Source organism: Canis aureus, chromosome 31 (genome assembly GCF_053574225.1).
Source record: "Canis aureus isolate CA01 chromosome 31, VMU_Caureus_v.1.0, whole genome shotgun sequence".
Classification (NCBI taxonomy): domain Eukaryota; kingdom Metazoa; phylum Chordata; class Mammalia; order Carnivora; family Canidae; genus Canis; species Canis aureus.
In genome coordinates this window covers 41,776,403-41,803,514 of record NC_135641.1, presented here as the reverse complement: position 1 = coordinate 41,803,514, position 27,112 = coordinate 41,776,403, and the positions used below count along the sequence as shown (strand labels likewise).

General features: G+C 34.8%; 1 protein-coding gene across 11 annotated transcripts in view; it reads left to right on the top strand.

The window, feature by feature from the left end:
* SPATA16 (spermatogenesis associated 16) overlaps window positions 1-27,112 on the top strand; it is a 236,312-nt gene that overhangs the window by 97,132 nt on the left and 112,068 nt on the right. For all 11 annotated transcript variants that reach the window (XM_077880363.1, XM_077880362.1, XM_077880361.1 and 8 more), the window contains exon 4: window positions 9,434-9,523. In XM_077880363.1, the coding sequence (XP_077736489.1) occupies window positions 9,434-9,523 (90 nt within the window). The remainder of the gene's footprint in view (window positions 1-9,433; window positions 9,524-27,112) is intronic.

The window sequence follows — 27,112 nt, the reverse complement described above, 5'->3', positions numbered from 1 at the left end:
ATCTACAATAATTTTCTTATTTCAAAAACCAATGCCTTTAATTCTGATTTTATGCTCTAATCTTAATAAAATAGTTCATTTCTCCCACATAAATTAAACTAGGTCATTCTGTTGTCCCAACTTGCTTGTCAAGGTGAAATATTTAAAATGAATACATGAACTCACATCCCTAAGACTTCACTGAATCCTTATGTAGTGACAACACAATTGCATAAATTCTCTTTATATTCCCATTTTTTCCACCTACTCTGGAATTTAAGTCATTAGATTGAAATTTGATTTTAAGACAACAGCCATGTTGACAGAAGCTCTAAGAGGCAACCATATAGATCCCTTACTGATTTGTCTGTAAATCTGTTACTGAGGACACAGATTGTTGCATTATAGAGCATCTTTGAATAAAGTGAACTTTCTGATTATAAGAAATATTTGAATTGAGCAACTGGCTTGTTTAAAACTTATACATCGCTCTTTCCATTAGTTACCAGCAAACCAAGAAAAAGAAACAAGATACAGTTCATCCCAACCAAATTTGTAAGATCTTATATTTTGTGTACTGACCTCATCCATGCTTCATCTTAACATCCCTACTTTTAATATTGCTTTCTCCATTCAGTTTTGCTTTCATTTCGCATTTAGTTATGCTAAAGCACATGTAAGACAAAATTTGCCATCTTAACCATTCTTTAAGTGTACAGTGAATACATTCACATTGCTATACAGTCTATCTCTAGAACTGTTTTCATCTTGCAAAACTAAAACTCTGTTCTATTAACAACTTTGCATTTCCCTTTCACCTCAGCCCCTGGCAATCATCATTCTACTTTCTGTCTCTATGAATTTATCTACTTACCTCACATAAATATTTGCCTTTTTATGATGGGCTTATTTAACTTAGCATAATATCCTGAAGGTTCATCCACGTTGTAGCACGTGTAAGGATTCCCTTTCCTTTTGAGGCTGAGTAATATTTAATTGTATGTATATACTACATTGTGTATATCCACTCATCTGTCGAAGGGCATGGGTTGCTTCCACATTTTGGCCATTGTAAATAATACTGCTATGAATGTGGGGGTACATCTTTGAAACACTGCTTTCAATTCTTTTGGGTATATACATAAAAGTGGAATTGCTGGATCGTATGGTAATTCTATTTTTAATTTTTTGAGGAACTGCCGTACTGTTTTCCATAGCAGCTGCACCATTTCATATTCCCACAAACCATTTACAAGGGTTCCGATTTTTCCACATCCCTGTCAACACTATTTTCTGGTTTTTTGACAGTATCTCTTCTAAGGAGTGTGAGGTGGTATCTCATTGTGGTTTTGATTTGCATTTCCCTAATGATTAGTGATATTGAGCATCTTTTCATACGCTTATTGGCCATGTGTATCTTTTTTGGAGAAATGTCTATTCCAGTATTTTGCCCATATTTAAATTGGATTCTTTGTTTTTCATTGTTGAGTTGTAGGAGTTCCTTATGTATTCTGGAAATTAACCCCCTTATAAGATATATGATTTGCGAATATTTTCTCCCATTCCATCTGTTGCCTTTTCACTCTGTTGATCATGTCCTTTGATGCACATAAGTTTTTGATTTTGATATAGCCCAATTTATCCATTTTTCCTTTTTGTTTCCTGTGAGTTATTTTTACTTTGATTTAACCTCATAAGTATTCTACAAGCTACCTCTTAAACTCCTCCTAGAACAGAATATATATAGGTGAGAATGTAGTCACTCTTCAATATTAGCTATCCTGTCATTTTCCTATGACATTTTAATTATTTGTACCTTGTTATGAGCCCTTTTTTATTTGTTAATGGCATGAATATAAACAAATAGTGCCTTAATATCTGAACAAAAGTTATCTATGTAGGAACACAATTTTCCATGGGCCTCCCACATTTTTTCATATCTTGTGAACAAGGCACTGACTGGGCTTTGCTCTGGACTCTCTTTTCAAAGATGATTGCATAGTAAACAGCCTTCAAAGAAAAGGCAAGTCGGCTCACATCCTTAGAGAGGATGGAGAGAGTGTCTCCCTCTAGAATTAAAGACAGGCATGCTTATAGCCCATTGTAAAAGATTTACATTCCCTAAACTCAGGATTCCTCTCTTGTAATGCAAACTACTGCATCTGAAGTATCATCAGGCTCTCTTTGCATTGCCATCTGGGAATTGTGGCTCAAGGAATCAGTACGACAAGATTTACAGACTACCTATTGCTATTGGTATAAGAAACCGTCCTTTGTTTCCAGCCTTGGAGGTTCATGTATTCTATGAGCATCCATGAAACTGCATCAGGCCAGCTTGTTAGCTTGCAAGTACGGAAAAACTCAGACCCTTCATGGTGCTTGGCAACATATTATAAGGATTTTTGTGAATATACTTGAAAGTCATTTAGCCTAATCTCCTACTCAGTCAAGACTTTCTTCTACACATCTTGACAGATGGCATTCTAAATATCACTTAAATGATTCCAGTAAAAGGAAAACTCTTCTCAAAACCTATTGCATCATTGGTCCCTCCTTATGTGAACTGAACTATTAATAACTCCATAATACTGGGTTTTGCCTGGACTCATCTGGTATTGCATAGAATAATTATTCTATTTTCCACATGGCAGGTCTTTGTATTTGAAAGTACTTACTTAGTCTCCACTAATCTTATTTAATTCTCTAGACATATCATTTTCATTCCGTATCTTCACACACTATGTTCTCCAGACCCACTAGACACTCCGAGACACACTACAGTATGGTGATATTCTCACAGATGCTCAGAACTAGAGATGAATTTAATAGACTTATATGGCTAAGGCAAAATTTAGTGAAAATATTATTTATTATTTGGACAGAATGCATTTGATTGATTTAACATGAGTTTTATGTACAGTTTTTATAGTTCAGTCATAGTGTATCTGATTTAGCTTGTGATGGTAAAAATATTCAGACTTTTTCCACGTGGTCACTCTTAAACTATGACCATATTTGTAAACTGATTTTGTAAAACTGTAACATCAGATTTTTATTTTTAACCAGTCCAGATCATTTTTAACTTTGCTTCTGTCACCAAAGATGTTAGCTCCTTGTTAGGTAAAATTTATGCCATCTGAAAGTTTTATAGACATCCTTACAATCATTTAATCTTAGTCACTAATGAAAATATTGTCCACAAAAAAAAGGCTAAGGACAAGCCATTAAATTCCTTCTTTCATAGTAACACAGACTATACTTCAATATTATTGATCGGTTGTCTAGCTAGTTATAATCCACTGAATGATGCCATTATCTAGCATAAATGTCACCATCTTATCCACAAGAATATCTTGCTTTGGTGAAATAAAAATGATCCACATTTTTGAAATTCTCTAGATCTACCGACTATTTCTAAAAGAATATTCAACACTTTACTAGAAAAGTGAGAGGAATGTCATTCAGGAGGATGAATCAATGCTAATTTACCTTGCTACTGGCCAGATGAGATAAAGGGAACTGGATTTAAAGTTTTTTGCCTAGACAAAGAATTGCTTTTCTGATCCCTAATCTCATATAAAGCCAAAACCTTAAGTCCCTGAAGGAGTGATAGCTAACAGTCTCATTCACAAAGTCCAGACAAAAATCTATGGCTTCTGGTGGAGACATAGAAGCAAAAACATATCTGTCTCTGGGGAAATACATAGGAAACTCCTACTTCCATTGTGATTTTTTGGTGCAGTTGGAAATATACTATATCTTTATTGTGGTGTGGTTATAAATTTGTCAAAATGCAACAAACTATAGACATAAAACTGACTTAAATAAAAGTATATTAAAGTAAGTTAATTTTCTAAATTTAGAGAATAAAGAGGAGAATAAAGATCATGAAATCAATATTGCCTTTAAAAACAAACTGAATTTTGAAATGTTAATCATTACCATTAAAATTTAGGTCTAAAAAGATCTCCTAAGGAAACTGAATGAAACAGGTACCTATTTAGCAATTTTATCTAGATCATTAAAAATCTTATAAGTTCTCATATAGCATTTTCTAACTAATAATACATTACAAATGAGGAATGTATTATTTCTTCTTCATGCCTTTAAAATGTTTGCTAACTCCATCATCTAGTACTCATAATGTGTATGAAAAGCAGAAAAGTACAATATATTCTCTGTTCAAACTGTAATAAAATGAGAAATTTACAGTAAGAATTATAATAAGAAAAACTACCCTTTGGAAATTGAACAATGCTATCCTATATAATTTTTTAATCAAGGAAGAATACAAATTTACAATTAGAGACTAGGAAAAAAGTTATAAGCATAAAACATACTCTATCATTCTTAAAGATATAGTAAAAATCAGTAAAAATAATTATAGCTATAAGTGCTTTCTTTATTTAGAAAGAAAACATAAATAGATTGAATATTAAGTGAAGAATAAGAAGAGAAATAATAAAATCCAGAGAGGACAAAAATGAATTAGTAAATATAAAGTAGAAATGAATGAACTAAAGACAGAACAGTAGAAAGAATGGCTAAAACTAAGATTAGTTTGGTTCAAAGACAAAATATTCAAGACTTCTGGCAATACCAGCATGATATTTTATAAAAATCACAGTATTATAATAATAACAATGCCAATAAAACCACTTTATTTTTATGCTTGTTTACTCTTTGTCCTGGATATAGTCATTCTATTACTTACTTGCTTAATCCTTGACTTTAATATTGTTTCTTAATTTCAATGTGCTTTTGAATAAATAATTAATACAAATCACTCCTTCAAAAAGTCAAAGGACAAAGTCCACAAGATCATGCTGATAGATCCAAAGGATATTTGAAAAAAATAAACATTTCTTTCTGATAATAATTCTTGGAAAAAATAATTCTTTATCATATCAATCCATAATCATAATTATCAATGAAATATGAAATCATCCCTAGATTACTTCACTTACTTGAATTCCTTTAAAAAATATTGTACCTGAGACACCTGGGTGGCTCAGCGGTTGAGGGTCTCTGCCTTGGCTCAGGTCTTGATACTGGGGTCCTGGGATCAAGTCCCACAGGGAGTCTGCTTCTCCCTCTGCCCAAGCCTCTGCCTCTCTCTCTCTTTCTCTCTCTCTCTCTCTCTCTCTCTATGTGTCTCTCATGAATAAATAAACAAAATCTTAAAAAAAAAAATATTGTAGCCTATGCAGTAAGAGAAGAAAACAGATGTAAATGTTGAAAAGCAGCACCAACCATCATTATTTACAGATGTGAATAAAACCACATTTTTGCAATATTAAATCAAAAGGATACAAAAATAATATTTTTAAAATGTATATGTAAATACTAGCAATAAGAAATTAGGAAATAATGGAAAAAATCCCATTCTTACTATGAATATAGGCAATGTTTCTCAAACTTTAAGATGCATACAAATCACCTGACAGTTTTGTTAAAATGAAATTCAGGGACACCTGGGTGGCCCAGGAGTTGAGTGTCTGCCTTTGGCTCAGGGTGTGATCTGGGGATCTGTGATTGAGTCCTGCATCCGGTTCCCCACGGGGAGCCTGCTTCTCCCTCTGCCTGTGTCTCTGCCTCTCTGTGTCTCATGAATAAATAAAAAAATCTTTAAAAAAAAAAAAAGCAGATTCAGCAGATTTTTGTTTTGTTTTAAAGATTTTATTTATTCATGAGAGACACAGAGACACAGGCAGAGGGAGAAGCAGGCTCCACACAGGGAGCCGGACATGGGACTCCATCCCAGGTCTCCAGGATCACGCCCTGGGCTGAAGGCAGGTGCTCAACCTCTGAGCCACCCAGGGATCCCCAGCAGGTTTGAGGTGGAAATCAAGATTTTACATTTCTAATGAGTTCTCAGTTGCTGCTGATCAGGCTTCAAGTAGTAAGGAATATATATGTGTATATGTATATTCTCGTGTATAATTTTAAAATTTAACACTTAATAAGAAATTAGTGAAACTTCTCTTTTTTAAAAAATAAAAAGCAAAAGGAAGTAAGTTAAAAAGTTACTGGGAGACAAAAAAACAAACAAACAAACAAAAACATTTGAATGAAGAAAATAAATGTCACATCCCTGGATGGGAAGACAACAGTACAAGAATGTCTATTCTAACTAAAATTAATCTAGTGCTTTTATCTTAACACAATGAAAACTACCAAGTGCTATTTTTCGTGACTTTTAAAGATGAAAAAGGTTTTTTTTCCACAAAGAAGGCATTAGGCAGTTCTTCTCTTCCAGGAATTAAGGTGTCTTTTAAAGTGACAATAATTAAAACAATTTGTTCTGCATGGAAACAGATTAAAAGTGTGGGATACAAAGTCCAGCCATGGATCCAACTGTGCATATAAACTTATGTACAACAGAGGTGGCATATCAATCTCTGAGAGAAGAAATTATTTGAAAACTTTTATCTATTATAATATCGATTATTTTATATTATCTCATTCTGTTAGAATAGTGCTGTCACATGAATGAGCAATCATGGCCTGTCCCTACCACTATCGCCATTCTTCTGACAAAAAAATTCAATGAGTTCTATAATTTAGCTATTCTCTTTAACATGATCTTGTTTTTTTACCAAAAGCCCTATCAACATAGCTAAATTAGAGTTATTTCCTCTGTGATAAAATCAGACCCATCAGCACAGAGTTCTTCTCTCTCTGATTATAATTGTAGGGTTGCAGGGGCTTTTGTTTGTCTCTTTTTTCGCTATAGCCCCAGATTGTCCATTTTGGTCCTAGACTGCCTCCTACTGCTCCCCAAATGACATCAAAAGATAAATGATTAAGAACTTTTATTATTTTTTTATTTTTTATTTTTTGATTAAGAACTTGTAAAGGCTAAATCAACAGCTCCTTTACAAGTTGTATGCACATAAAATACATCTTTAAAAGGATATGTTATTTTAGAACGTATCAAATACATTATTAAAAGTGTAAAATCTAGGCTTCAATAATCACCACTAGCATTTCTTTGCCAAATATCTAATAAAGCATATCATAAGCACAGTGAATGCTGCAGTATGAGAGCCAGAAATAATAAATTGTCAAATATATCTCAAGTTTCTAAACATTCTTCACCTCCCAGGTAGATTGGTTCCAGGTCTTCTTTGGGTCCCTCAGATAAAGCTATGACTCGCATGGTACCGTGTAGGGTTAAATTATGGCTAAAAGAATCTATTCCAATTTGCTCTAGTGATTTCTAAACTCCGTCCTCTATTTGTATTTCTTCAACACCAAAAAAGAGGACTTGTATTTACAAACAATTTAAAGAAAACAAAAAATTAAAAACTATCCTTTTTAAAAGTCACACTGAAATAGTTCCCATGTTGTTTACGTCATCAATCTTCACTACCCTTGAAAATCTTCTTTTTCTCCTACATCCCGGACAATTTTGATGACTCCTCCTTTTCTTCCACCTCCTTTAATGAAACCTTTCCCTCACTACTACTCGTGTCCACCACACTCCAACCTCCTCTCCAGCCTTTATATTTTGTCAATAGAACTTGTCTGGAAAAAAACAAAACAAAACAAAACTTGCTTGACAAAGCAAGATTCTTAGAGAATAGCTCAGCAATACCAGAATACTACATATCATGGTCAAAGAAGTGTCAAAGGCTAGAAACATCCATTCCCATGTGAGGGGATTTTGTCCCCTCACATTTTTAGGCACTTAGTAAAAATGCACAAGTGAATGAATGATTATAATGATAGAAGGAAGAATTAGCTATAATGTGAAAGAAAAATTTTAGTCCGTCAGAAGTCCTAGGCCCCTGACAGAGCTCTGCTCTTACTCCCTCTCATAATACTTTTATAAAATGACTTTTACAAGGATAAAACATATAAACATAGTCTGTTCCTGAATTAATGTAAAATATTAGCAGTTCAGTATTGATATGGAATGAACTCATGTAATAGCTTTTAGATTTCCAACATTTTAATAAGAAATCATCAAGGGAAATAATGTACATTCTTGGGATTTAATGTATTCATTTGTACAAAATAGGGTGATGTAAAACTTCACTAACCTAGGCCCCTTTAATTCCGAAATTATCATAGGAAAAGTCATGGGTGTAGTATGAAGGACTGTGGCTAGAGATAGGAAACACAATAAACTTGAAACCTTTCTTTAACTAACTTGTGTATGATTTTAGAAAAGTCCCATAACCCCTCTGGTTTCTGTTGTGTTTAAAGTGAGCTGAATCATTCAATCAATCCATCTCAGCATCATATAATTCCATGATTCTACATGGACCAGATAGATGTTCCTTTTCTACGTTATCCTTTCTCTGAGCAGTGGCTCTTGGAATGAAATTATTTTTGTTGGCATGTTTTTTTCATCTGGACGTGACTAGGCTTCAGGGATCACATGAATTCCCTAAACTTGGGCAATTATGTTTGGGTGCATTTTTCTGAGCAGGGGTATATAGTTTACATTTGATTCTCAAAAGGGATAAAAACCAAATTCAATAATGAACTAATTCCAAGTGATTCACATTAACTTGTGAAAACAGGCTCAGAAGAAGTTTGCTTAATAATACTGTGTTGGTTTTATAACATTCTGTGTCCCACATCAGTAACAAGATACACTCTAGTAGTAGAAGCTACATTTCAAACTTTCATTAATAGCTGTCTCCCCATGTGGTGATAGGCTCTGGACTATGTCTAGTTCACCTCATTATATCAAATGCCTTGAACAGTGCCTAGCTTCTGATGAATCAAAGAAGGCAAATGCCTACCAGTTTATCTTTAGGCAAGAAGACAGCTAGGGAATGATCATCTTTTCATCTGGGCATGAATCAAGATTCCAGAACTTAGGGGATAGAAGAATCAACAAATAAGGATAGATAGATCATCTTATCCTCAAGCCAAGCCTTATAATTTCAGTAAAAAAGAAATGAAACCCAAAGTGAGGAAGGCCTCCCCAGAAGTGGCAAGGTCAAGACTAGAGTCCTTTTCCAATGGTACAGGTTCCTTTCATTCCACTAAGCACCTAATTATTGAGTGCAAATGAACACATCATCCAAATTCCAGGTCCTTTCTTTTAACTGAAATTCAACAGCTAACAAACCCATCCTTCATTATAAGTACACATACCATAAATAACTTCTGATTTTTGCCTGGTTTATTAACATAAGCAAATAAAATAACATCAGGTCTTATATGTAATATAAGTTGGATTCACTGTCATATCTACAAAAGACATTCAGTACTATAAATAAAATTCTTTTATCATGCAAACTTAATTAGTTTTTCCATAATACTTGTTTATTTGTCTTAACTGACATTACAGGAAGACAGGGGCTTCATTCATTAGTACCTTTTAAAATACACAGTACATAAAACTGAATACATGTTATTTCATTCCTACACACTTCTGGTAATTGATTTTTAAAAACCTAATAATATTTGCATTTCTTTTATCTTTTTACAGGAGCATTGTTTTAAACCCAGCTTATTTCCGAAATCATCTTCGCCAGGCAACAGTGTTTAGATGTCTGGAGAGATATTCAGAAGCTGCCCGGTATGTTTGTTATAACTTTTGTGAAGATTTATTTCAAGTTAAATTAATTTTATTCTCAGCTTCTGGTAATAGCATAATAGAACTTTCCATTTCTCTCATGGAGTATGATTTTACCAGAATTATTGTCTTATAAACGTCAAACCAACAATTATTGACTATCTTTTTCTTTAATTAAAGCCATTTCATGTTCATAGCTCTTAGTAAAATTCAAACTTTCCAGCCATGAGGTCACTGATAATGATGGGAAAACTTCCAGGGAAGATTAGAAATGAACTTGACCTCTTGCTCTCAAGTAGCTTCCTGGTCCTGGTTGTAATGACACAATTCTGTGACTCTCTCTTTCTTGAGTTCTGGAAAAATGAAATCCAACCACATGAAAAAGACCTTAGGAGCTCTTTCTAGAGGAGATGGCATCAGTTATAACATCAAGGGTTGTTAGAGCTGTTCTAACATATTGCCTCCTGGACCCCAATGTAGTTTATAAAAAACCTTGTGAAGCAGTCTTTAATATTCTCATCCCCAGAACCTAGACTTACAGCAAAAAAAAAAAAAAAAAAAAAAAAAAATATATATATATATATATATATATATATATATATATATATATATATATTACAAGAATTGTGCAACATCTTCAGTGCTACACTCAGAGTTCCTTCTCACCTATGACAGCCAAGGCTTTTTTTCTACCTGAGTCAAGCTCATCATATTGGATTTCCCTTCCCTTTGATGAATCTCTCAGTGAATTTTCCCCATCTCCAATGAATAGCTGCCATTTCTTACTTATCCACTTTATTATCTCAGGAATTTAGCAAGAGAATGTGAGTGGTTTTTACGCTTATCTCCAAGCACAACTCTCCAAGATCTGCAGTAATAGGGATGAGAAGCCTAGGTTGCGGGTGGTTATTGTCCTTAGAAACTTTGCAAATAACACTTGGAAAGTGAAGCTTAAGGAATTTAAATGGATAATAAAATGGTTCCATAAAATTAATACCATGAAGTCGACATTAATTCCATTTTTATAAGATGGTCCTAAGAGTTTCCAAACTGAATTAAATGACGAAGGTAGAAGACAGAATTAATCCCAATTACAATCACTTTGCAGTCAAATAACCAAAATGTCACCTGTGTGTTAATGTGCATTTTTAAAAATTAAAATAGTCCATTTATCAATCTCATTTTTTACATTCTGTTTTTCCTTATGCTTTCTCTACTGTGTTCCATCTTTTGTACTCATTTATGACTTCTTCCTACATTTTATTTTCTCCACTGAGTTGTCTCTGTGACTTTCATTCCACCCACATACTTTTCCTGACTGTGTGAATGAGAGAACATTTAAGAGGTAAGCTTCCTTCAGTACCATACTTTTTAAGTCCCTAGCTACAAATGAAGCTAATAGGTCCAAAGTAAACAGATACCACTATTTGTAAAATAGTATTTTCTAAGAAATGGTCTATTAACGTGTCTTCTGAATCTAATCAGAAGATCAATGGAAGGATAAATGCAACTTCAGAACTAGATTACAACTAGTAAAAAAACTGCTAGTGGTGTGCTGAGGTCGGCCTTTATAAATTTCAGAAAGCCAAATATTGATTTTCTGGAATTTGAGGAGAGCCAATTGTTAAAATAGAGCAGAAATTAGCAATGCTGGGAGAATTTACACTCTGGAAGTTAGCAAATGCTACAAATTTAGGCTTTTTGGGTCCGGGGAGAGTCAAGTCATCAGCATATCACTGACTGTAACTTAACTATATCAAGCATGGCTGAGTTAAAGTTGTGACAAAAATTCTTTATGGATCCTAAAACAAACAAACAATAAGAACTTGAAAATTAAGAGTTTGTTAGTATTTGTCATGTAAAATTGGAACCGAATAACCATTGTCCTTGATATGTATATCCCTGCAGTGAAATTAAGTGTATCTATTTAATATACAATGACCCACCTGACAATATTCCTTGAGGGAAAAAAAAAAAAAAAAAAAAAAAAAAATATTCCTTGAGGGAGTTCCTAATAATTGTTGGTTATACTGGCATGGACTTTCCAACAGAGAAGCAGATACAATTAATTTGTGATACAAGAGTTTTTCACCTTGGCTTCCTTGGCAAGTATAGTCCTCAATATACAGTATTAGTCATTATGGTTTCCCCAAGGGAAAGAATGAACATAAATAACATAGTGTCCCTTAGCTATTAGATTTGCAATGTAAAACAATAAGTTGCAAATCCATATATATAAGATTCATGTTTATCAATTAACTTCTCGGAGATTTGGGTAGTTTGGTTCAGGCCTCTTACGAGGACATTACATTAAAACTGGAAAAGCCAACACCTCAAAGTTATTTCCTCTAGAATGCCAAGTAGTCATGTTTCTGAAGTTGAAAGACACTTAGTAAATACAAGAGAATGCCATTACTATGTGACTTAGGAAGTCTTCAAATCATGATTTGCAGTGAAGTGAATCATCTCTTTCTGATTCACATTAGAGTATTTATAACCAGTCCCTAGAAATTAGGCCATCTAAGGTTTTCTGAGCATAACCAGCTCTACCCAGGAAGGGATATCTAGTAAATACTCCAGAAGAGATTCCCAGGATAGCCTCATAAAAACTGAGATTCTCAACCAGAAAGGCTAGAGAAAAATGCTATGACCTGTAGTGGAATGGAAGGGATCAGTCAGCTTTACAACAATGAGCAGGTCCTTTTATTTTATGGGTCAATATTCTTTTAGTAACATCCTACCTACCAGAGGAGAGAGCAAGAATATATAGATGGTAGAAAATTGAATAAAAATAAGGATATTTTATTTTGGTTTAGGCTCTGCAGGGATGCTGGTCATCCTTGAGCAGACAACTGACACTGGTAAAATTGATGAAAGCACATTTTCAGGCCATAAATCTAAATTGAAGTTGCTGTAACTCCCCAAGAAACAGCCAACCTGTGAGGTCTTACCTGAAATAGCAAGTAGCCTAGCTCTTTAACATCTCTTTGTTTCTATCCACATAAAAGTGTATGTGTTGAAGTAGAATGTCTTTACTTGAATCTGTCTTTTCTTTCCCAGCACTCACACTGGCACACACATACATACACACATCATTTGACTCTACCTTCATAACAAAGATGGTAGACAAGAAAAAATATGCAGAGATGTGAAACAAACAAAAGTACAGACTATTTTTATTTTGTGAAGAGAAATTCTAACTCTTGATAATATGAATGGCATGTCTTTTACTTCTGTTTGTTCAATGACTTCCACAGACTTTGGCACATACCAAGCACCAGGTCAGGGCTTGCAAATTAAATTAGCCAGTTTTGAGTTTGTGGTTAAGAACCATTTAGCTGCAGCAGTAAGAAGATATTACATGAAATTAGTCAACCCTGGTTGAAAGATAAATATGAGTGTGCACATAGTAGTTATTGTGGTAGTATCATGCCTCCTATAGTAAATACCTATATGGCAAAAACTAGATGGTATTACACAGAATCTTTAGTTAGGACCATGCTGTGTAAGAGGAAGCAAACAGAAGGTAATACTAATGGGGAAAGTACAACAAAAGTTTCTATCCATCATGAAGGCGGAGTTTGTTGTGTATTTCTACATGTATGAACTAGATGAGGGATACTAGGACAGTAATAATACATTTAAATGCTCACAAATCTCAGGCTGATGGTGTGCGAAGAAGGCCAATTGTAAGAAAAAAGAGTTGTATGAGTTACAGAGAACTAAAGACCACTAACTACCATGACCATATAATTTATCTTTAAAACTTAGTGGAAATGGGCACTATTAAGAAATACCAGGAAAATATGAATAAATTAGGGCTGCTATGACCACACTGGCCATCTGGTCACCATAACCACAGCCTTTCTGAAGGGAGTGGCCATATTCAAGTCCAGTTTGTGTTGCTATATACAAGCTCAGTGTTGCAGATTTTTGAGTCTTCAAGAAATAATATCTTTCAGAACTTGGCAAGAAGAAATTTCTTAACTTTTAAATGTCAATTATTTCAAGTTTGTCAAACACAGTGTCATCTTAAAAAAGCTGAAGTAATCCCATTCATGAAAATGTAATTCACTGATTTGTTGCATTAGATCTTGTCTCTTCTACCTTTTATTTGTCATAGTATTGTATAACGCTATATTATATATAATACTGTGAGAAATAGATTAGATAATAATAAACTATGTGGTCTAAAATTTTCTTTCTTGTTTTAAAAAACATTTATTTATTCATGAGGGATACAGAGAGAGGCAGAGACACAGGCAGAGGGAGAAGCAGGCTCCCTGCAGGGAGCCCGATGTGGGACTCGATCGCAGGACCCTGGGATCATGCCCCAAGCCAAAGGCAGGGGCTCAACCACTGAGCCACCCAGGCATCTTGGTATCCCTATAGTCTAATATACTCTTATCTTTTCCCTTCTTAAGGTAATACACAGGCAGTAGGTTTCTGTTCAGCCAAATCAAAACACAATATTTTAAGATGACTTAATTCATGACTACACTCATTGAGAAGCCAGATAGATAGTAGAGGTTAGTAGAAATGGAAGTAGGTGGGATGCTGAGGATCCAGCAAAGGATTTGAGACTTTGGTTGTGTTATTGCTGGTATTTTGTTCTAAAAGCTGATCCCACTGGAAATTGAAAATAATGCATACATAAATCACAACTTTCCAAAAAAAAAGAGTGACCCCAAAATAAATTTAAGTGTTTGTTCAGAAATCTAGTAACATAAAACAGTGAGTGATATTACTATTTTTTTTTAAGATTTTATTTACCCATTCATGAGAGACACAGAGGAAGAGAGGAAGAGACACAGGCAGAGGGAGAAGCAGGCTCCCCATGGAGAGCCCAATACAGGACTCAGTCTTAGGACCCCGGGATCACACCCTGGGCTGAAGGCAGATGCTCAACCACTGAGCCACCCAGGTGCCCCAGTTATATTACCATTGATAAAAGCAATCACTCAGGAATAGTGCTACAACCACAAGCAGCAAGAAACCACGTCAGCTGTTACAGCCTCATAGAACTCTATGATTTTAAGAGATTATTGTGTATCTTGCAAGGGAGGAGAATATACTGACAGGTAGACTCAAGACAAGTGATTCTGAAGAGATGATAGTAGTGTTAGGAGTTTATTTTAACTTAGTTCTGATTTAATTGAAAGTGTAAAATCCATTCAAACACCATGCAAGATACTAAAAATACATCACAGTTTTTTTGGTTAAAATAAGTTCTCACTTATGCCTTCAAATAGTATAAATGAAGACTGTAGGCTAATTTTTATTCTTAAACTGGCCATCTGCCTGAAGGGCTTTCTCTTTCTTTATTGGAGACAGTTTGCCTTTACCAGAACAGCTTTAGTGTGGGCTAGCATTAATCAGTCCTATGTGACATATAGTTAGTTGTATGTTGGAAGATAGACACGATCATACCACCATCAAGTGATTTTTCCTTTCCCTCGGCATGACAAAGCTGTATGAACCCTGAGCACTATAAAGTGTTGCTTCTTCACATATGATTTCTATAACAGACACTAATAAAGACAAACGTAGTCATTTCATATAACTTAGGTTAAATATCTGACTAAAAGACTACAACGCACGCAGCCTGTACATATGTAAGGTCTATAGTGTTTGTGACTTCAAGGAAAAAAATGAAGGTTAAAATACTCTAAAGCTTCAAGCTTCTAACCATCTTTTACATCTTAAGGATTTAAAATTACACACTCATAAATGTCTAATCTTACAACAAAAGTACTAATCTTAAGGTTGCGATGATAACTGATGGCTTAAAAGTAACTGTTTCCCTTAAGAAAAGTTGAATCTTTTGGACATGATCCAAATTATAAGTAAATCATTGGAAGAATAAATAATTTTACATGCGTATAGAAAAGAAATTTAACACCGGTTGTTGCAACGGACGTCCAAAACTTCATTAGAGAAAACAAACATTGATTGACTTTGTGAATTCCTCCATTTTGCTGATGTATATCATGATAATTACTTTTGTCCCTTTTCTGTTTTGAATGATATGTGCTATGTATTTGCGTTACCTATAGACATGTCTAATATAATTTAGAAATGCACCATCCTTAGACTTTGTGTACTTTCTGCAAATAATGACCTAGAAAACTTGTGGAAGGATACAGAGAAAGAGTTTTTTTCTGTCCTATAAATCCAACCTTGCATCTTTAAAAAAAAAATGGTGGAACAATAAAGTCTACATAAGAGGGAATGCAGAAAGGCCCTAGGGTGTCACATTTTGTGTGTGAAGAAATAAAGATGTTCTCTTCTTATCCTTTTTTTCTTCAATCAGATGCCCATCCTATTCCACATTTTCTACAATAGTGAAATGTAGAAAACCAATTAAACATAAAAAAAGTTTAACCCAAAGGAGCTCAAATTTAATTCCAAGTGTTCTGTGCTATTTTCTAATGTCTAAGTGTTGCCAAGTAAATTAGAGTTTACTCTGAAGATGCTGAAATTATGACAAATGGATCAAAACTTCCATGTCTTATTCTATAAATTGCAGATAGTAATAGCATCTATGTCCCAGAGGTTATTATGAGGATGAATGATGAGATAATCTATGTAGTACACTTAGCACAGTACTTGGCACATCATAAACTCTGAATAAAAAATATCATTGCTTTTGTTGTTGTTAATAATGAGAGCTCTCTGAAGATAGATGAAGATTCCTAAAGAGACAATAAATTTCTCAACTTTGACGCCAGAACATGTTTTGCAATCATCACCTGAGGTCTTGCACAACAAGAAACAGATTGCACCACAAATACTACTAGACCCTGTCTCACTCTGAGAGTCATGTCTGTGTTTGGAGGAAACCCAGTATTAACTAACGTGGGGGTTTGAAAGGCATGATTTTGGTTGGTTTAAGGAGTTAAAAGGGGTGAAATTGACTTTTTAAAAAGTTTTGCATATGAATATATCATGAATGTTAGCATCCTATTTCATTCTGAGAGATATTCTAATTATTCTTGAAGCGAGTTAGAATGTAGAGCTCCCCAGAGTGGGCAGGTGGAAGTTCCAATGACATAAAGAGAACTGTTCAGGTCACCTGGCTTTGACTCCAAATTCTCCCTTTTTCCTTTCCTCATTTCTGTCAAAAATAGCAATACCCTAACAAAAGATTAGGCTGGAAATCCTAACAGCACACTGCCAGAAACTCTGAAATTCTTCACCGGTCCCCCTCCCCTTTCTTTTTAAATACTGGCATGGGTTCATCACACTATTTTGCACATAAATTAATCTTGATGCCACTAATTGTGAAAATTGCTTATAAGTCAAAAGCTCTGTTTCTGTGTATCTGTCTGCTGAAGAGGAATTGTCTGCATTAGAGAAATATAGTCAAGCCAGAGACCCTGGCTTGTTCCACTCCTAGGACCAGGACTACCGATGACTAGCTATGTGTGACCTTGGGCAAGTTAATTAAGTAACGTCTTTCAGTTTCAATTTCCTCAACCATAAAATGGAGATAATAATACTTACTTTGTAAAGTATTGCATGGACCAATGAATAGAAAACATTAAACTCAGTGCCTGGCACATAGTAAGCCCTCAATGAATAGCCCTGAAATTATTATTGTTGTCGTCGTCATTGTTGCTGCTGCTGTTGTTGTTGTTGTTATAAGCTTTGACGGTGATATTTAAAACCCTAAAACACTCACTCCAAAATAATTATGTCAAGTGCAACTTTGGTATAAACACTATACTCCCAGGCTACCACCCCAATTTATCTCAATTTTGGCAGCCATCATCCATGATCCCTTCTCTTTGCCAAATTCTATGTCAGATGCTGGTGGTGCATTAGCTTTGTTCCTCAGAACTCTGCAAAGAAATTATATTCTGCATGTTTTAGGTGAAAGAACTTAAGGTAGAATTTGCACGACTTACCAAATACCGTTGATAAGTAGCAAACCTGAAATTTGAGCTTAGTCTTATCACCAAGACACCAACTCCTGCACAAAGGATGCACTTGGTATCGTCAGACTTTGTATCTGCCACTTGGGTGAGTTTGAAATGGTATTGCCTCACTCTGGTTTACATTTTCACTTTTTTATTATTAGTGTGCTTGTGCATTTTTAATATATTTATTGGGCAATCATGTTTCCTCTTCTGTGAAATTCTCCATTTGTGTATTTATCTTTTGTTCATTCCTTATTGGATTATCTTTTTATCATTGGATCAGATTCTTTATATACTCTGGGTACTAATACGTTTTAGCAATACATGTTGCAGGTAATTCCTTCCAATTTATGGTTTATATAATCATACTCTTCTTGGTATCTTTTGATAAAAAATAAATCCAAAGACTTATTTTTAGCATAGTCAAGTATAGTCAAATTCTTTTATGATTTGCACTGTTTTCAGGTTTTTAAAAAATTCTCTCCTATCCCAAGCTCATCATATAGCTTTTATATTGTCTTCAAAAATTTTATTTATTTCTTTCTTTATTTATTTTGTATTCAAAAGTTTTAAAGCTTGTCCTTTACCTTTAAAGTTTTGACCCTATGATAATTGCTTTTTATACATGGTGGGAGGTAGGACTCTCTCATTATATTTTTCCCTTAATGACACTGAGCCAATTATCTTGCTATCTTATTAAATCCTTTTGCTATTGATCTTCCATGTTAGCTCTGTTTATATCAGTTCTCCATGTATGAATATGTCAGTTTGTGGTCTCTATTCTATTCATATATCTATTTGTCTGTTGCATTGCCAAAACCACACTATCCTACGTAGGATGGTTTATAATATATCCTGATATCCTGCAAAGGAAACTTTACCAACTGATTCTTTTTTGGGGATGTCTTGTCTAGTCTAAGCCTTTTGCTCTTCCACATAAACTGTAGAAAGTGTGGATTTGACTTCCAAACCAGGATAGTGTAGGTTCTAGTTAGGAATTCCCAAGGAAGACTTTCTTACTTTCTTTTTTGTGCTTCACCGGGATCCAAGGCCAAGGCTGATATGCTGTTCCACTATTTTGCTCTATTAAGAGTTTCTCCTGGTTCTTTCATTTAACATGTTATTTGTAAGAGAAACTTTAAGCAGGTTGTCTATTCAGTCTTCACTCTGCTGAAAACCTCAAGATTTGTCTACTTTTCCCCATATACATGTCCCATCAAAAGCAAGTGACTAGATCAGTAAATACTAACATACATCCTCAGAAAAAAAAGAGCCCCTTTACTTATGTAACACTATCTACATAGTTTTTAAATGACTGACACAAAAAGCCAAGCAAATGGCACACTCAATGGCCAAAGCTAAAACAATGTGAATAACTGGGGCACCTGGGTGGTTCAGTGGGTTAAGCACCCAACTCTTGATTTCAGCTGGGGTCATGACCCTGGGAATGAACCCTGTGTAGGGCTCCTGCTCTGCAGGGAATCTGTCTCCCTCTCCCTCTGCCCCTCCTCCAGCTCATGCGTGTTCTCTCTCTCATAAGTAAATCTTTAAAAAAAATACAATTTGAATAACAAAGTAAATATTGATGGCATCAAATTATAACCCATTGAATTTTTTTATAATCCATTGGATTAAATGAATATTCATATCTGAATTTATACTAATATAAAAATAATTGAATAAATATATGGAGGATAAAATAAAACTCTTCCTTACGGAGGAATACCAATTAATAAATGTAGAATAAATGAGAGAAAATCAGTGTTAGCAAACACCACAGTAATAATCGTTCCAAGCAAGATCTACTAATGGACTTTAATTTCAGCAATTCCACTTCCGGTACTTATCTGAAGACAATAAAAACATTAATTTGAAAAGTTGCCTGTACTCCCATGTTCATTACAGTGTTATTTATAATAGCTGATATATGGAAGCAATCTAAGTGCCCATCAATAGATGAATGGAGGGGATCCCTGGGTGGCTCAGCGGTTTAGCGCCTGCCTTCGCCCCAGAGCGTGATGCTGGAGACCCGGGATCGAGCCCCATGTCAGGCTCCCTGCATGGAGCCTGCTTCTCCTTCTGCCTGTGGCTCTGCCTCTCTCCCTCTCTGTGTCTATCATGAGTAAATAAATAAAATCTTAAAAACAATAGATGAATGGATAAAGAAGATATGGTGTGCATTTGTGCATTTGTCTGTATGCACACACACATACACACAATGAAATATTACTGGCCATTAAAAAAAGAGTAAAATCAAGCCTTAACATGGATGGACCTAAAGGGTATTGTGCTAAGTGAGTAAGTTAGACAAAGACAATTACCACATGATTTCACTTATATGTGAAATCCAAAAAATGAAACAAACAAAACAAACCATAGAAACAGAGAACAAACTGGTGTAGGCACAGGGGGTGGAGGAATGGGTGAAATAAGTAAAGGGAATTTAGAGGTATAAACCTCCAGTTATAAAATAAATAAGTCACAGGAATATGATCTACAGTATAGGGAATACAGTCCATAATATCGTAATAGCTTTGAATGGTGACAGATGGTAACTAGACCTATCATGGTGATTCTTTTATAATGTATAAAAATATCAAATCATTATGTTGTACACTTGAAACTAATATAAAATTGTATGTCAATTATAATTCAATAAGAAACAATTATCTCCTTCAAGTATTTATCAGATGAAGAGGGAATCCTAGTCACTTTATGGTGAAATAAATGAACAAATATCACCATAATCAAGTGATCATGGTTAATACCACCAGTAATAAAACATGTACATTACATACATCCCCCATTAGTATGCAATCAGGACATCCATCCCTTCTCTAGCATTCTTACCTAAAATGCATAGTTTCAGATAAATCATGAAAAAATATCATACAAATTAAATTTGAGATAAACAGTCTACAGAATAACCAATTAATTCTCATTAAGAGTATCCAGGCCATGAAAGGAAAGAAAAGAATGAAGAAATGTTAAAGACTGGAAGACACTGATGATACACAACAACTAAATGTATTGTGGGATCCTTAATTGGATCTTGGAGTAGAAATGTGGCAATAAGGGAAAAAATGGTGAAATTTAGAAAAATCTGTAGTTTATTTAGTAGTACTGTACCAATATTAATTTCCTGGTTCATTCACTACTCTATGGTTTTGTAAGTTGTCAAGATTAGAGGAGGCTAGCTAGAACAATATACATAACTCTCTGTACTATTTTTGCAAATTTTCCATAAATTTCAAATTATTTCAAAACAAATTTCCTTAGAAACTTATTTTTTATGTTTGTTTTCAGTCCATCTTGTGTAAAAGTATCAGCTATACTAGGTAGTGTTTCTCTGATCATCTCATCCACCATATTCTTAAATTTGAGACTTAACATTTTAAAGACATTTTTATCATCTTTCTCTCCCAGCCTATTTTGGGATATCCTTTGCCTGCTATAATTTAAGAACATGTTCTTTTTCTACATATTATATCTCCTACAGATTCCATCTTAATTTTAGCTTCTGGAGCTTATTTTGATATACTTTTATGCTCTTCTTTAATTACCTGAGTCATAAAATCTGGTGCTGACTCCATTAAGATTTGGGCTAGCCAATCAAGATCAGCAGTTCAGTTCTATTGTTACAATTGTGTTGGCCTTGGCAAGAGCTTTAAACCTCTGTGGAATGAGAATAATGGTAGAACCCAGTCTGATGTCTCCAAAAGTTATGAGAATCAACTCTCTTCCTTCCCCTGGATTCCCTGACATCATACTCTCTGGATTTTTTCCCCTACTTCTCTAACTTTTCCTTCTTAATCCCTTATTGTTCAACCTACTGCTTAACAATTACTGTTTCCAAAGGGCCTATCTCCTTTACTCTTTTTTTAATTGTGCGTCTACTTTTCCTTGGCCATTAAATGCTAGTTTTAACTAATCAATCTACTTATGACTCCCAAATTTATGCCTACTTTCTCAGATCTTCCTCCCAACCTCCACATTTATATATTCAAGCAACTTCTGGATATTCCCACTTGACTGTATTATAAGCATCTCAATCAAAACATATGTTCTAGACTGAACCCTATTGCTTTCAAAAATTTAACTCTCCAGTATCTTAATTATCTAACATAATGGATTGATTAATTAAATACTGGAATTACCCATGGAATACAATGCTACCATTTTAATTACTGCTACAGATGCAAATTTACTAATGTGCAAGCTATCCTCACCATATTTTTTATTTTAAAAAGCAAGTTAAAAAGCAAGGTGTGTAGTATGCTCTATTTACAGAGCAAATTTGAACACATCTCTCTCCAGACTAATTACTTTAAATGACTTTCCATAATCTACAAAATAAATCCTGGCAAAAAAATTAAAAGGTCTCTTGTAATTAAGACCCTGTTTGTCTCTCTGGCCTCCTTTACACACACACACACTCACACACACACACACACACACACACACAGTTTTGTTTTGTTTTTTAAGATTTATTTATTCATGAGAGACACATAGAGTGAGCGGCAGAGACACAGGCAGAGCAAGAGGCAGGCTCCCCACAAGGAGCTGGATGTGGGACTCAATCCCGGACCCCAGGACCAGGACTTGAGCCGAAGGCAGATGGTCAATCACTGAGCCACCCAGGCATCCCACACTCACACTTTAATACTGAAATACTACCCAAACACAGCATGCTGTTTCATACTTATACACATTTGCATATCCTCTTCTCAGAATACCTTTTCCCTCTTTGGTTATCTGTGAAGCCCTTCTTGTGGTTCACCTCCTCCAGGAAGGTTTCCCTGACTCCTTCTGATAAGATTAATTATTATTTTTTCTGTATTATTTCTGTGCCTTGTCTTTAATAGCTATTAGCCCATATGCCCTGTCATAATAATTTCCTTAAATGTAAATTTATCTTAAAATACCAGGGGTTTCTTGAAGATGAGGAACTGACTGATTCACCTTTTTCTCCTTCACTACCTATCTTCAGGACTCAATCACATTAATCACAGTATAAAATATTTGTGGAACATAAATTAGAATTCATATGACATACCACAGTTAGCACATAACATACCATAGTTAGAGTACTCTGAACTGAAAGATAGTATTTATTGCTATTTAAATACATACTATAACACAATGATATTTTAAGTCAGAATTAAAAGGAATAAATTCTTCAAAAGGGGACTCCTTACCTAGATTAATGTAATCTGAGTGTCAAAATCTTGAATCTAATGGTAAAGTAGGTAAAATCCCCTTAAACCAGACATCTATTAAAAGAAATACAGAATAAAAAGGGGAGCTTCTTATTCCAGAACTTTATAAAAGTCAACAAAAGGATTTATTGGAAATAATATGATCCAGACTCTTTAATGAAAACTTCGTAATTTTTACTCTACATCTCGTATGATTTGAATTTTTCTAAGCCTTACCAACCTGTGAACACAAATCAAATTATAATAATGGAAGAAAACCTCCATATACTGGCTTATATCCCCACGTGCATAATACAAGATTTTACTTCTCCCCCAACTAACTTGGGATTTCTGGGATCTGACTCAGATGCACTCTGGAAAAGGAAAGAATGGCGTTGCATGATATGAAGAGGTTAGTTTTTAAAGTTAGCATGTAAAGCATATATGGGGTTTTGTATATATAATCTATGTATAAATATGCTCACAAAAAACATTTAATGCTTATTGTAATATCCATAGAGATATTACATTCAGAAACTGTCACTCAATTTCTCTGCTTGGAATATTTTGGCAAATTAATGAAGATTCTCTTCTATTGGCCCTTCCTGTTCATTGTCATCATTCCATCTTCCATATATGACTTTGCCAGTTCGTCTAACTCTTCCTTAGCCCTCCGTTAATTATCAAAGCTCTTCCTATAAGACTTGGACCACCCACTTGCCTGGCAGATGTTTGGTTTTTTTGCCACTGATCAGGGAAATCCGTAACATCTTTCTCACATTTAAAAAATAGGTTTAAAACTAGCAATGATTTTATTGCTGATTTGACGGATTCCATTCATTGCCTGTGGGCTTCAGTTTTTTTAATAAAATGGCAAGCTGGCACTGGGTTCTATGTAAATTTTCATCTTTCCTTTTGTTTTTTTCACCAATATTATGGAATCCAATTAGGTTAAATGCATGTCTGATGTGACTTTGCTGTTACTGGGTTTTATACTAGTCTTCATTTTTGGGGTTCCTCATCAAGAAACTGGGAACAAGCCCAACCCCAAAGGCAAAGGGAATTACCTCTCTGCTAGTATAGTCTACATAATTCTCTTAGGGATCCCATAAGATTCTTCTTTTAGGTTTGTTGTGTACCAAATGTTAATTTTGCAAAAGACTATCGTTGAATTATGGAGTATCTACCAATCGATTTCTGTAAAAGATTTTCCTTTCCTCAGGTGAATTCTGTAAAATTATGGCCATGGCAGTAGATTTTTTTTAAATCCTGCCTCTCTCTGAGGCACAAATGACTACGTTGTCTCTTCAGGGATACAAACCCCAGCACTCTCCTGATTCAAGAAAATCTGAAATGGATCCCATTAATATAGGCCTTGGGACTTCCCGAGTCTCACATTTGATCAGCCCCAGGGCTATAGTAGCAGCTCAGAAGTACATTAACAGGGTTACTATTAACTCTTTAACTCTATAACTCTTTATACCCAGAATCTAGTGGAGTATATAAATTTAATAAGAAACAGGGTCTCCCTTACATTCACCATGAATATTTACCCTTATAATTTATCTAGCGCCCCAGACCTCACTCCCACCACCAGCCCTAGACATACCCTAAAGCCCCACACCTTCCTTCAGAGTATACACTTATTCCCTTAAATTTATTTTTAAAAATAGAATTTTGTTTATAGAGACTCTTTCTGTGCAATCTATCCCTCTGCAAACTAGTTTGCTCACAGAACTGTTTCTTCCCTTACAAACAACTCTCTTGAAAAAATACTTGCCAGCTGTTATTGCTTTCCAAAATTATTTATTTATATTTTAATTTATAAATATGCTGCCATTACTTAACTCCTCTGGGCACATTTTCAAAATTAAAAACACAATTAAAAAAAGAAGACAAACAAACTGTGGTTTATGGTGGGGGGGAAAGAGCATCATCTCTGCCTACATTAAACCCCCTTCAAGCAAACATCTAAATAAACAGATATTGCACTGTGTCTCAAAAGAAATGTAAAAGTTTCCTAAAATCAATACCATGAACCAGTTCAAGAATACAAAACTTCTCCTAAGAGCAAAACTGTTATTACCTTGTAAACTCAACAATTGTAGTCCTTGAATCTAGCATCTGGTTTCTGACATCTCCATGTAGTCTGTCCCAATAGCTCAATAATATAAATATTACTTGTAATTGGCACATAGTCAGTGCTCAATAAATTAATAAATGGTTGATTGCCTCTAATCTGTATACCATTTTCATTTCTAATCTTGTAGCTTTCCTTACACTGTTCATACCTGGAATCCCTCTTTTTTTCTTCTTCAGCCCAGCCTGTATTCTCTTTTCATCTAAGAAACAATGTATAGAAATTTTACTTTGTTTAATCGTTTGTGTGTATTGGCTAACCTGTGGAGTAGTGAAATATGTCTTTATTATCTAATAGCCAAGTTTTCTGATTCCAACCTATAAATTTAAAACTACAAAATAAGCATTTGGAAATGAGTTTTAGCATAAAAATTAGAGTTCCTATGGATTACATCTCCCGATAAATTCTATAAGAAAGTCATCTAGCAAACTAAAGATAAATACATTTATCTCTAAGAAAAAACATACCTTATTGGAGAAAAAGTGCACATATATAAGCATTTTTTCCACAGAATCTTAAGTCTGAGAAAAAGTTGAATAGAATTTAATAGAAATGTATTACAGCCTACTATATAATCAGCTTTTGCCAGAAAGACGAAATAGGAGAAGCAAAAAATAAGATTCCTGCTCTTCAAAAGCTTATAATCCTACTAGAGATAAGATAAACAATTCTCCTTACAGAGTATTAACCATGTATATTGAACCAAGGAGGGTGACTGTGCAACATGCATGCATGCTTTAAACATCTTCAGTGAGAAAACAATAGCTGACCACACCATTTATCTTCTAAACAGTGACAATTTTGGTAGTGAAAGGGGCCCTTCGGACAACAGGAATAGCCTAGGACTGTCCTGAGAAAACCTACATGTATGGTCACCATAAGTGTGGAGCCAAGCATGTGGCATCAGGGTGCTGACCATTCTCACCTGAGGTCTTCCCTGAAGCAGAACAGTCATAGCCGATGTACACGAAAGGTGTTTATCAAGGGGTCTCAAAACTGCTTAAAGTGCCTCTTGCTACCCAGTGTTTTTTTCTGTTTTGTTTGTTTTGTTTTTGAATGTCCTACTTCCTATATATCTGTGATTGCTAGTCATGCATGTTTCAGCCAAGACATTTGGTCTGGGTGATAGCATCAGTTGGTAAAATGTGACTGCGCGTCCTGATTGAAAGAGGAAAGAGGACCAGGATCACCTGAACCTGCTCCTCCATCAGGGGTCATAGGCAAGACAGTTTCCCTTAGAAGTGGACTGTGTGAGACTGTCACACTTTATTCATGAGGTCAGGAACACTATACTTTATTACAGCTACTCAAACTAAATGCCATGCCCAACAAATTTGTGTATCCTTCCTGCCTCATGCTACCCATTATCAGCCACAGTGTCCTTCATCAGGCAAATGGCCAATAGCTTTTGGTTGAATGAGTGAGTAAACAAATGAGGTAGTAGCTACGGCTAAAGACAGAAGAATAGAGCTAATGGATAACAACTACTACTGCCCTCCCCTACCTGCAGAAAAATATCTCCAAAGGAAGAAACAAATGTCCTACTCCATGTACCATTGTTTGCCTCTCCAATGTACATTTTTTTCCAGAGGAATAGATCTAATTCAGTGGACAATTTGGTTTTATATGCCGAATCCCATTTTAACTTCAATAGCACATCTGTGTCTTCCTTCACTTAACAAAATCATCAGCAAATATTTATTGATGACCTTCTAAGTTGCCTGTTTATATGAGAACTGTTTTAGATGTTTGGGGATACAACGATGAGGAAACCTTCAAAAATCTCTGTCCTTACCGATCCCTCAATCATTCATTCATTTGATAATCACGTAACAAGTGCCTACACTGTGCAAGTCTCTGGCGAATTCATAATGATGAATGAGGCATGATCCCCACCTCCACAAAATCATACTATATCAGAGATGCTTCTAAAGAATACCAATAGCTCATCTACAAGGGACAGTTACAGGGCTCTAAGGGAAGACCCACAAACAAAATGGAATACAAGAATACAAGGGTGGAATACAAGAATATTTAAGTATAATAAGGGTTCAGGAAGGTCACACCAAGAAAATAGCATTCTCACTGTAGGCTCACAAAACTACACTACCTATGTTAATTATTTCTATAAGCTTCTATAAGTCTTTTAAGTTCAAGAAAAAAACTTTAATAACAACCTAGAAAATCAATACATTTTGGAAGCAGTCTACACCAAGCCTGTTTGGGCATAAGCTTTTCAATAAAGCAATGTGTATTTCATTTTCCTAAACATCATTGTTAACGCTTGGGTAGAATAATAATTTGCAAGCTAACACTTACTGAGTGCTTCCCA